Consider the following 13,465-nt stretch of genomic DNA (forward strand, 5'->3'; position numbering starts at 1 on the left):
TATTTTTGAACTTTATTTATTTTTGAATAATACAGTATGTATTCTTGCTTCTGGCTTCTTTCACTCAACATTATGTTTGTGAGTACCAACAGTTTAATCTCACTGCAATACGGTATTCCATTATACAAATATACCACAATTTATTTATTCATTCTACTGCTGATGGACATTCAGGTTTCTATCAGTTTGGGGATATTTCAAATAGTGCTGATATAAATGTTCTTTTGTCTTTTGGCACAGATATCTATATATATCTGTTGGGTATATATCTTGGAGTGGCACTGCTAAGTCATGAGAAATGCTTATGTTCAGGTTTGATAGGTACTGCCAAATAATTTCAAGAGTTGTTAGGTTAACTCAAATTCCTACCAGTAATGTATGAAAGTTCCAATTGCTTTATATCCTTGTTAAGATGTTTTTCATTTTAGCTATTCTAGCGGGTATATACCTCACTATGATTGCAATTTGCATTTCCCTGATGATTAGTGAAGCCGGTCACCTTTTCATGTTTATTGGTCATTTGGAAATCCTCTCTTGTGAGGTGCTTGCTTAAATTATGTGCTCATTTTTCCACAGAGTTGACCATCTCTTTCTTACTGACTTGTAGATGCTTGTTAGATATTGTAGATCCAAGCTGCAAATATCTTCTTCCACTCTGTGGTTGATTTTTTTTTCTTTGAACAGTGAGTGGTTTTTGAAATTTATCTAAAACTTTTTTTGTATTTATTAGGATGACCATATTTTTTTCTTTATTAGTTCAATGTGGTGAATTACATCAACTGATTTTTGAATGATTTTTTTTAAAAAATGGATTTTTTTCCATAAACCAACTTTGCATTTATGGATTAAAAACCAACTTTATCGTGAAGTCTTTTTTTTTCATCTGTCATTAGCACAGATTCAATGTACTAACATTTTGGTTAAGGCTTTTACATCTAAGCTTATGATACAGCCTGAACTGAAATTTTCCTTTATCCTTTTCATGACTGACTTTCAAGGTTTCACTATCTTCATTCGTCAATTTGGGAAAAAAAGTACTGAAGTATTTACTCTTTACCATTCTCTGGCAGAGTCTGTAAAAGACTGGTGTTGTTTCTTCCTTAAACACTGGGAAATATTCAATGGCAAAACCATCTGGGCCTGAAGATGTCTTTGTGAGAAGCTTTTTCAATTACAGATTCTATTTTAATAGATATAACTCTTTAGATTTTCTAGTTTTCCTTGACTTAGTTTAACTTAGTTGTGTTTTTGTGGGAATTTGCCCAATTAATCTAAAATGTCAAATTTATTAGCATCAAGGTGTTCATAATGGCCTTTTATTTTCCTTTTAATGTTTGTAGTAAATGCGGTGCATGTTTTTCTTCGTGTGAATGATTTGTTTTTTTAAAAATTCTCTTTATTGATCACTCTTGCTAAGAGTTTATGCATTGTCTTTTCAAAGAACTAAAATTTAGCTTTGTAGCTTTTTATCTTTTGTATACATGTTTTTCATTTCATTTATTTCTCTTTATTATCTTCTTTCTATTGCCTTTGGGTTTAATTTGCTGGGTTTTCTTTTCCTAGCTTCGAGAGATGGAAGTTTACATAATTTCTATTCTTTTATCCTTTCTAATGTGTATTATAATGTATTGTACATTAATATATTATTAATGTATATTAATATATACTTAAAGCTATAAATATTCCTCTAATAACAAATTTAGCTATACCCACACTTTTGTTGTGTCATACTTTCCTCATCATTTCTTTCAAAATATTTTTCCATTTTCATTTGAGGATTGTCTAGTTATCTTTATTTTGATTTATAGCTTAATTTTATTCTGGTCAAAGAATATACTCTCAAAATATTCAATCCTCTGAAATTTGTAGGGACTTGCTTAATGGCCCAACATATGATCAATTTTGTCAAATGTTCCATGTGCAGTTGAAAAGACTGTGTATTCAGGCAGTTGTAAGATGCAGGGTTCAATACACATCAAGTAGATAAGATTTTTAAGTGTGTTTTTTAAATCAGTTGCATCCTTACTGAATTTCTGTCTTCCAGGTATTGAAGCTATAATAATAGACTCTTCTAAAGTTAGAATTTTTATAGCTCCCTAATGGCTTGACCATTTCATCATTATGAAACAGTAATGTTTGTTGTCCTAAAGTACATTTTAATATTATTACAGCTACACCACTTTTCTATTGGTTAGTCTCTGCATGCTATATCTATCTATCTTTTTGCTTTCAACCTTCTGTATTTTTAAAAACATATTTAAGTATGTTTCTTGTAAACAGCATATCATTGAGATTTTTCAGTTGGTTTTATCCTAGTCTTTTTTTAAATTTATTTATTTATTCTGGCTGCGCCAGGTCTTAGTTGCAGCACATGGGATCTTCGTTGTGGAATGCGGGATCTTTAGTTGCGCCATGCGGACTTCTTAGTTGTGGCATATGGACTCTTAGTTGTGACATGAGGACTTCTTAGTTGCGGCATGAGGACTCTTAGTTGCAGCATGCGGACTTCTTAGTTGTGGCATGCAGACTTCTTAGTTGCAGCATGCATGTGGGATCTAGTTCCCTGACCAGGGATCGAACCCAGTCCCCCTGCACTGGGAGCACAGAGTGTTACCCACTGGACATCCAGGGAAGTCCCTATCCTAGTCTTTTTTTGTTTTTAATATATATATTTTTTGGCTGCATCGGGTCATTGAGGCATGGGGGACCTTTCGTTGCAGCATGCGGTCTCTTCGTTGTGGAGCTTGGGCTACTCTCTAGTTGTGGTGTGTGGGTTTTCTCTCTCTAGTTGTGATGTGTGGGCTTAGCTGCCCCGCAGCATGTGGGAACTTAGTTCCCTGACCAGGGATCGAACCCGTGTCCCCTGCATTGGAAGGCGGATTCTTTACCACTGGACCACCAGGGAAGTCCCTATCCTAGTCTTTTAATTGGAAGTATTTGGTCTATTAACATTTAATGTAATCACCAATATATTTGGACTTATATCTATCAATCCACTATTTATTTTCTTTGACTGATTTATGATTCTGTTTCTCTCATTTCTCGTCTTCTCTTAGATTAATCAAGTATTTTTTGTTTTTCCATTTTCCCACCTTTATTAGCTTTTTAGCTATATATTCATTTGCTATTCTTTTAGTGGCTACTTTAAAGACTACAACAAATACTTATAACATATTTAAGTCAAATATATTTATTTTTGGCTGCATTGGGTCTTCGTTGCTGTGCGCGGGCTTTCTCTAGTTGCAACAAGCAGGGGCTACTCTTTCCTTGCGGTGCGCAGGCTTCTCATTGCAGTGGCTTCTCTTGTTGAGGAGCATGGGCTCTAAGCACACAGGCTTCAGTAGTTGTGGCATGTGGGCTCAGTAGTTGTGGCTCGTGGGCTCTAGAGCACAGGCTCAGTAGTTGTGGCACACAGGCTTAGTTGCTCCGCAGAATGTGGGGTCTTCCTGGACCAGGGCTTGAACCTGTGTCCCCTGCATTGGCAGGTGGATTCTTAACCACTGCGCCACCACATCTCAGATAATCCAGGGACCTTGGAATAGTTTAACTTCATTTTCCCAACCACCTTGGTGGTGTTGTTGTCACATAATTTAATTCTCTTTATATTTTAAGCCACAAGACATTATTATTGTCTTTAGTCAACATTCATTTATATTTACACATATTATTTACTCTTTCCATAGCTCTTCACTCCTTCCTGTACTTCTGTTTCCATCTGAGATCAATTTCCTTCTGCCTGGAGAATCTTTAGTATTTCTTGTATTGCAGGTCTGCTGATGACAAATTCTGAGTTTTTGTCTGGAGTGTTTTCACGTCATTTTCACTTTGGAAGGCTACTGTCACCAAGTACAGAATTCTGAGTTAGCTTTATTTTCTTATAACACTTAAAATATGCCAAGCCACTGTCTTTTTGGCTTCCATCATTTCTATTGATAAGTCAGTTGTCAGTCTTTTCACTGCTCCTTTAGCAGCGGTTATTTTTTTCCCTCCTCTGAATGCTTTTAAGAAATTTTCCTTTTCTTCCATTTGGAGGACTGTTCATCTGGTACGATTTTCTTTGTATTTATCCCACTTTAGGTTGAAAGTTGTTTGTTGACCATTAGCTCTTAAAATGCTGCTTCTCCCTTGTTCTCTTTTCTTCCTGGACTCCAACTGCACACATTTAAGAAACTTCCATCCTTTCCCATATGTCTCTATGTTTATTTCTGTATTTCCCCATTCTTTTTACGCTCCATGCTTGGATGTCTCTACTTATCTATTTTTCAGCTCACCAATCTTCTCTTCTCCTATGGCCAATACACTGTTAAACCTATCTTTTGAGTTTACAATTTCAATTGCATTTTTTATTTTTATAATTTCCATTTGGCTCTTTTTTATATATATATTTCAATTTTGTGATAAAAAGACATTTTAAATCTTTTTATCCAGCATCTAAACATATTAATTAAAAAATTTTTAAGTACATGTCTGAATTCAGTAAGGGGTCATCTATGAGTCTACAGATATTGTCTGTTTATTTCTTTTTTTTTTTTTTTTTTTTTTTTTTTTTTGCGGTAGGCGGGCCTCTCACTGTTGTGGCCTCTCTCCCTGCGGAGCACAGGCTCCGGACGCGCAGGCTCCGGATGCGCAGGCCCAGCGGCCATGGCTCACGGGCCCAGCCGCCCCGCGGCATGTGGGATCCTCCCAGACCGGGGCACGAACCCGTGTCCCCTGCATCGGCAGGCGGACTCTCAACCACTGCGCCACCAGGGAAGCCCCGTCTGTTTATTTCTTAGTCTCATTTCTTAATGTCTAATTTCATATATGAACAAATTGTAAAGGCTCTCAACAATGTTATCTCTCTTTAGAGAGAATTCATGCTATTCTCTGTAGGTGGGTAGCTAGAAAAAGGAAGAGATCATCTTAATCCAATCAAGGACTGCCTTGCAGTTTTTATAAAACTCAGTTAATCAATGCTATCAATGCTTCATCCTCCTTCCTGGGGTATAGCTCTTCACAGGTCTCACTGAAGAGTCTAGAGTATTGACTAGGGTCCTTTTTCAAAGGTGGGTCATTCAAGTCTGATTTTTCTCTCTTTGACACTGTGAGACTGCAAAATACTCTAATCTGCTTTCCTGTTTAGCTTCTTAGCCTCTTGCCCTGTGCAGCTTAAGAATTCAGAAAACGCCTTGAGGGAAAAACCTCTGAGTTTCAGGCTCACTTCTCTATATGTTTGGATCATGGTCCCTCAAGTTCTGGCAATCTCAAACTCCAACTTTTGTCTCTATAACTCTATCAGATTTCTAAGAGCATTGCTGGCTTCTCTGACTCTTAAGTGTGGCCCTCTGCCCAGAATCTTGGTTTCCTGCCCTACAACAAAAATTGACAAACTCCCAGTAGGAGAGAAACATCTCATAGATATAGATTCACCAATCTGTAATTCTCTTCTCTGTAGGATCTAGGCCCCTAAATTCAATTTGCCTGGGCAGCTTTCTAATGCTAGGCAATAGACTTTTTTCAGCTGTTCTCAGCATGAATATTAGTCTGCCAGAAGCTACTTCGTCTTAGCTGGAAGAAGATGCCCCACCTTCGTTGTATTTTAAGCCCTGAGTCAAATTTCTCTTTGTTCTTTGCCATGTTTGTCTACTAATTTGGAATAGATGCAAACTATATACATGGGCTGTAAATATGAACACACATTTTATTATAGTTCAGATTTGCATAGTATTGTTAAAATTATATGTGACTAATAAATAAGAAAATGTGATTATACACCAATAAAAGCCTGAAATATTTCCAAAATTGTTGCTTCATTGAAGCATAAAGGTAGCAGAGTACATGTTCAGTATCTTTTAGATCTGTCTGTGTATCCAAGTAGAAATATGTAAAAACACCAACTATGCTGGTGAATTTTACCATTCATGTTAAAATCTTTAATTGTAGCCTACCACTTTCAAGACAATTTCTAGAAACACTTATGAGTGTTTAAAGAAGTAGGAAACCTTTAAAAGAAGTGTTTTAGTAAGTTGTCAGCTGTGAAATCAGTTTAGTAGTTCCCATGTAGTAAAGGTAAATATAGTTCCAGGAAAATCAATTCAGTTATATATACACATCGCTCTATATGTGTATGCTGGATTATGATATAAAACGTATTTCTTACTGTGATTTGTGGCCAAAAAGTTTGAAAACTGCTACTCTATAAAAATCATCAAAGAGGCCTTGATTTCTTTCTACAAGGCACGAAAAACCAACAGACCTGTTATTTATTACTCATAGATGATAGCTTCTTACCTTTTTAGAGCACTTGGCTGTGGTTTTCAGACAGCACCTCTTATGACAAGCATACTTGCATACTGAAAAATAGGTTAAGAATGTAGCATTTTCAGAAGTCTGTTCATGAGTGACAAGAACTTAATAAGTTTACTGCTTTATTTTGAGCATAAATTTTTTCCTTTAAATCTGAGACTGCTATAGTATCACATACATATACTTTGTATGGTATTAGAATGAAAAATTGTCTTAATTCATTCAATTCAGAAAAATGAAGTTGAAAAACATAACCTAAAATTTCTAACCACTGTCTATGAAAAAGCTTTTTATTCTTTCAAGATTGCCCACCCCTCCTCCCCTGTCCCCACCATATTCCAGCAGAATATATATCTCTGTGGTCTGATTCACAAACTAGTGCTCATGTTCCCCTCTTAAATTTGTTCTACGATCTGCTAAAATGAAAGAAGTACCTATTAAGAATTATTCCAATGGGTTAGAAAAGCATTACTGTTAAAGACCTTTACTAAAATAAAAACAAATTTGGTAGCATACTAAGATATAAGAAAGGCCTTATTTACTATCCTAGAAGGTCCAGAATAGAGCTCTGAGGAACCAGAACATAAAGAATATCAGTAGTGATTGGGAAGATGAGATAAAGAAAAAGTTCAGAGCAGAAATAATTTCTCGGAGCAGGAGATGACAGGATGGCTAGGCAGCAGCAGGTGCGAAGGGCACACTGAGAGGAGGATACTGAGAAAATACTTGGCCTACGTCATTTTGGTACACCAGCTCTGGCTCCTGCACATCAACACCTGAATATCCTTCTTGAGCTTCTAAAACATGACTTGAGGGGTTTTCAAAGCCAAGATCAAGGAGGGGAGACCATACCGTTGTACTGGTGAAATCACCAGTATAAGCACAAAAAAAGTTAGTTAATGCTGTTAAGAAATCAAACCAAACCCACCCAAGTCATAAAAAAAAAAAAAGCAGATTCTTTATATTTTCAGTTTCAGATCACAGAGAAAATCATACCAAACCTACAGGAATCAGACTAACATTAAACAGTCAAGTACATGGCAAACTACTCCCAATTTCACTTTCACTGCAATTTTTTTAGACTACTGATAATAAAGCAAAAAGAAAACCACTTTTGAACCATAGAACAAGTGAACATATCCAGCAATATCCAAATGCTGATTTCACTATGGTGAACATGATTTCCATCCTTGTTGTCATACTGGACCCAACCCTTCCCAATATTTCTTTCATTCAGTTCTGGCCCACTAGTAAACAAAGCCTCACAAAATTATGAAAAGCACCAGAATAGATGTATGGAATGACAGGAGTAGAAGCTAAAGACCCTCTGTAAGCCAGAACCAAGCTGACCCACAAAAAATCTCCACTCACATTCTAGGGTTTAAAGGTTCTGATAAAGAATTATAGTAGAAAAAAGTACCTTTCTGGTTATAATCTAAGAATTTGTTCATTAATTCATCCAACCATCTATAGGTCCATCTACCCAATAAATATTTACTAAAACTTAAAATGTGCCAGAACTGTTCTGTATACTTCTAGGTATAAAGAAGAGACAGATAAGTTTCCTGACCTTACAGAGAACACATTCTAGTGGGACAGACAAACAAGAAAACAAATGAAGACTTAACATCATCTTGGGTGGTGATAACTACTATAAAGACTAGAAAAGCTGAGTAAAGGGATAGAGAATTGGGGGACAGGGTGGCATTTTAGATAGGAGGGTGGAGACATGAATCAACTGAAGTACTAAGTCATACTAACATCTGAGAGAAGAGCATTTCAGATGGAGTGAGCTGCAAGTATAGTGACCAAAGAACACCAAAATATCTTATTTGCCAACAAAGAGCAGGTAAAGGGAACTATAATGAGAGATGAAGTTAAAGAATTAGGGAGTGTGAATTATTCCTTAATGTTAAAGAAGATATAAGAAAACTCATGGAAACAGAAATAACAAGTGGTTAAAAAAATTCCTCAAAGAACTCTCATACTTACATTTGCAAACAGAGGCTCGGTCCATTATCCATATCAAAGAAGAACAGTACTCACAGTATGTAGGGATGCTATACTGGGTGGCTTTAAAGATGTGACCATTGTGCTCTTCTACCTGAAGGAAAAAATATAGCTATCTATGTTAAAGCCAACACAGTAAATGCTGCCCTAACATGTTGGGCAATGGGAAATCCTTCAATTCCCTGTTGTCTTCATTGGGTACTTATTTCCAGGAGGATAATTATGATCTGAGAAATAAAATAAAGGTAAAATATATGATCCTTGCTTTCAAAAAGTGAACAATCTAGTAGAGACAAAACTAACTTACATGAAAATCAGAAAACAATGCTATAAAGATATAAGAGCTGTCTTATGCAACTCTGAATCAGCATGTTAAATTAAAAGCAGCGGTTCTCAAATTTTTATTTTTAACCTCAAGAATCTTTCACACTTCTGAAAATTACTGATGATCTCAAGATACTTCTGTTCATATGAGTTATGAGTTAGAAATTAAAACTAAAAAAATGTAACTATCCAATTCACTTAAAGTTATGTTAACATGGAATATGTTTAATGATAGGTAACATTTTAATGAAAAACAACTGTTATCTTTAAAACACACAGGGCTTCCCTGGTGGCGCAGTGGTTGAGAGTCTGCCTGCCGATGCAGGGGACGCGGGTTCATGCCCTGGTCTGGGAGGATCCCATATGCCACAGAGCGGCTGGGCCCATGAGCTATGGCTGCTGAGCCTGCGCGTCCGGAGCCTGTGCTCCGCAACAGGAGAGGCCACAACAGTGAGAGGCCCGCGTACCACAAAAAAATAAATAAATAAATAAATAAATAAAACACACAAAAAAAGTACTGACAAGAGAGGTACTGTTTTACATTTTTGTAAACCTCCTTGATGTCTGGCTTAATAAAAGACAACTGGATTCTCATATCCACTTCTGTATGCAATCTGGTGGCAGTATGCAATTAAGTTTGAAAAATATGAAGAAAATTCAGCTTCATACAGATATGAAATTCAAAAATGGAAAAATAATTTAATTGTCCTTTCAGAAAATGACACAATATTAAAACTCTGCAAATGGTAACGTAAAGGTTAATTGAAATATGGAATCTAAAACCACACCGATCAACTCTTCATATTCTGTAACGTTAAAATCCATTGTTCTGGGCTTCACTAAAATTTACAACTTTTACTTCAAAGTACCATTAAGAAAATAAAAAGATAAACCACAGACTCAGAGAAAATATTTGCAAATCGTATATCTGATAAAGGACTACTACCTAGAATACAGGAAGAACTGTATTAATAAGAAGACAACTCAATTTTTTAAATGGGCAAAATATTGAATAGACAGCTCATCAAAGAAGTATAAATGGCCAAGAAGCACATGAAAAGATGCTCAAATCATTAGTTATCAGAGAAATGCAAATCAGAACCATGATGGGAAACCACTTCATATCCTCTAGAGTAGCTACAACTATCAGACAAAACTAAATATTGGTGAGGATGTGGAGAGACTGGAACCTCAGATATTTCAGGTGGGATTGTAAAATGGTACTGTTACCATTTTGGTAACTATATGGTATAGTTCAAATACTGAATCATTATGCTGTATACCTAAAAGTAGTATAATGTTATAAGTCAATTATATCTCAATTTTTTAAAATAAATAAATACATATATACACACATTTACACATACATACATACATGTAGGGGAGTATTAGTAGTCATTTTTGTCTTAATTAATCAAATAACCAACTAACTAAATGAAAAAGATCTAACTCACAGTTCATCCATCCCACAGCTTTATAATATGACCTTGGCTCTGTGATGTCTCAAATATTTCCAGATATTGACATTTTATCACACAGATATCCTTCTATTTAATGAAACTGTAAATCACACACATGCACATTGTTTTCCTCTACTGGAACTCTTAATATTAAGTTAGTTTCATTAAAAAATTACTTTATTCTAAATGGATCAAAAGGTACAAAATAGAATACAATGAAAACCTTTCTTTCACCTCTGAATTCCAACTGTTTAGTTCCTCTTATAGAAATAATCACTGATACCAGTTTCCTGTGTATACTTTCAGGTATTTTGTGTGTGTGTGTGTACAGTTATAAATGTATTTTGGTTTTTTAAAAATATACGAATAGTAGCTTTCTATATAGTGTTTGGCTCTTTGCTCTTTTTAATTAATAAAACATCTTGGAGAATGGTTTCTCTTACTTTAGTGCCAATCAGTATTATATTATATAGATGTATCTAATTTATTTAACCATTTCCTTACTGATTTAGGTTGTTTTCAAAACGTTTATTTATTACAAATTCCTCTTCAATAAAAAGCCTGTACATGTCAGCGTGAACAAATTGATATATCCACTGGATAAATTCCTGTATGTGGAATTGCTGCATCAAAGGTTTTTTGGTTTTGTTTTTAATATTTTTAAGGCTTTTAATACACAATTATTAAAGTACCTTCTCCAAGAAGGTTATGCAAATAACCCCATTTGCAGTATTGAAAAAAATCTATATATTTATTTATCTTTCCAAACTAGGTAACTAATTTAGCTTTGCTCATAGATGGGCAAAGTAGAAAATCACTGTTGTTTCATTTTAATTTGAATACTCTTAAGTATAAACATTTTATTCATATATTTCTTAACATTTCTTTGTATGACCTGCACTTATCACAGGCCCTGAAATATAATAGCAGTTGAATTAATGAATTTTCTTTTTTTTTTAATGTCATATGCTTTACTCATTTTTATCTTGAGGTATTGTTCTTTCCCTCATCAATATGAAAAAGACTATTCTTATAAGGCTTAAAATGTATAAAAGGCCTAAACACTACCTGTTAAATAACAGGTGCCTTCCTGTTACTCCTCCACCTTCCCTACACTTTACTTCATACACAATCTCAAAAATCCTCAGTGGTGGGTGACATTACACCTGTTTTATGTAATCCTATTTTACTCTTATTTTATATAATATATACTCCTATTATATACATGAGGACATTGAGACTCAAAGATTAAGTTGTCTACAGTTTCTCCATTGGTGAACAAAAGTAAGCCAGGCTAAGGGCTTAAATATCCTACTTTCAGGATTCCATTTCCTTCCATGAAAAGGAAGAAACTCTTTAACAGGTAAGATCATGCTAAAATAGAGTCAGATCATGCTTCTAACACACACAGTGGAAAAGTGACAAGCAATGATCTAAAAAACCTTAGAATTTGGTTTACAAGTGATAGGGGATGATTTATAATCCTGATTTATTAATAAGGTTAACAATAAATATCCTAGGATTAGAATTTACCATTGGCAGGGGTGAATCCAGGTTCTGTAGGCCCTAAAGCTTAACATTTTCAGGGGAAAGGGAGGAAGACAGGATGGGCAGGGGAAAGAACTTGGGAAGAAAGAGGAGAAGGTGGTGGCAGCAAATGCAACTGAAGCAGAGGGAACAGGGGGAGAGTGGGAAGAAATGAAGCTTAGAGATGTCAAGGTCAAGATCATGTCGAGTCTTGTAGGCATGGTAAGAACTCTGAATTTTACTCTGAGTAACACTGGAAGTCACTAGAGAGTTCTGAGTAGAGGAGGAACATGACCTGATTTTTGTTTTTAAATGTTCATTATGGCTATTATGTAGAAAACTGTAAGGGGAGAAGAATATAAGAAGGCAGATCAATTATGAGACAACACATAGTATTACTGGACCACTGTAACAGCAGTGGAGGTGGTGTGAAATGGTCAGATATTAGATGCATTTTGGAGGTAGAGTGCTGGCCAGAGTTCTACCTACTTCTCCAGCCACCCCCACAAAAACATGCAATACTTGAGCCTATTAAAGCTACTGGCTCAACATGCCAGGTTTTTCACTCATGTGTCTCTGGACATACTCTTTCCCTCTGGCTAGATACTGCCTGTCTAAACTACTACTCACTTGATAAGAAGTAGCAAAAACATCTTTTCTTCTGTAAAGTATTCCTTCATTCTCTCTTTCTGTATTTCCACAGCACTTTGTACTAGTTCTACTATAATACTTATCACATCTAAAAGTAGTAATTTTTTAAATGCCTGCCTTCACTAGCAGATTATGAGCTCCTCTAGGGCTTAACTCATCCTTGTAATTACAGAGATTATGGTAAAGTATGCAATAGAGACATACAATACAAAAGATAAAAACATGAACAATGGTAAAATATGCTCAAATGCCTTTGGGAATGTCTCTTGAATTAGGACTTACATTTGTAAAATCCTAAATAGTCCTCATATTCTTCAGAAGGGAGGGACAGCACCTTAAAAATCTCCTTCCCTACCCCTACTTCTGAAAAGGGATCATATTTGTACTTTTCATGAGTAAACATTTCAGTTTTCTACCATTTTAGGAAGCCACCATTAATAACAAGTCAAGCCAAAGAATTCAAGACACATTTGTCATTCTAAATTTTTGTAAAGACGTAAATGATTACCCCCTAGGCATCTGATAAACTTATTCTTTAAATACTTCCACAGAAATACTGTATGATACAGCTCAGACTGGTGGTCTAAAAAATTACTTTTTAGTAACATAAAAATATAGATTACAACTTACTAAATCAGTTTCTTTTTTCCTTCTTTTCTTTCTCTCTGTTTTTGGCACCTGGTTGGAGAGAAATACAGAAAATGTGATATAACAAAGACTAACATAATTTCTTACTTCTTTGCAAATGCTGAGATTTTTGCTCAACAGGTAATAAAAATAAGCAGCTCTTTATTCTTCAAGAGGAAACGTGCAGTGCTAGTAAGCATATGTGAGGAAAAAAATTTATGTTTAGTAAAATACAGTGCTCATAAAAGCAACAGAATGGAAGGATACTTTAGAAATTATCTTTTTAAACCTCAGTTCTGCTCAGAAGCCACACCATTATTAATTTAAATGATTATTTTATTTTAAACATTAATTACCTGATTATTAATTTTAAAGATTGTACTTTTGCATATTTTGGCTCTAGAAAACTCTCCATCCTAGAGCTAAATATAAAAAGGTATTGGAGATTGGTTCAAGATGGCAGAGTAGGACAAGCACTCACTCCTCTTGTGAGAGCACCAGAATAACAACTAACTGCTGAACAATCATCGACAGGAAGACACTGGAACTCACCAAAAAAGATACCCCGCATCCAAAGACAA

General features: G+C 35.3%; 1 protein-coding gene across 2 annotated transcripts in view; it reads right to left on the bottom strand.

The window, feature by feature from the left end:
* MYO9A (myosin IXA) overlaps positions 1-13,465 on the bottom strand; it is a gene marked incomplete at its 5' end in the record, with an annotated part of 231,895 nt that overhangs the window by 33,107 nt on the left and 185,323 nt on the right. For both annotated transcript variants that reach the window (XM_079698961.1, XM_079698962.1), the window contains 3 exons: positions 6,271-6,332; positions 8,278-8,389; positions 12,888-12,935. In XM_079698961.1, the coding sequence (XP_079555087.1) occupies positions 6,271-6,332; positions 8,278-8,389; positions 12,888-12,935 (222 nt within the window). The remainder of the gene's footprint in view (positions 1-6,270; positions 6,333-8,277; positions 8,390-12,887; positions 12,936-13,465) is intronic.

Source organism: Hyperoodon ampullatus (genome assembly GCF_949752795.1).
Source record: "Hyperoodon ampullatus genome assembly, chromosome: 3".
Classification (NCBI taxonomy): Eukaryota; Metazoa; Chordata; class Mammalia; order Artiodactyla; family Ziphiidae; genus Hyperoodon; species Hyperoodon ampullatus.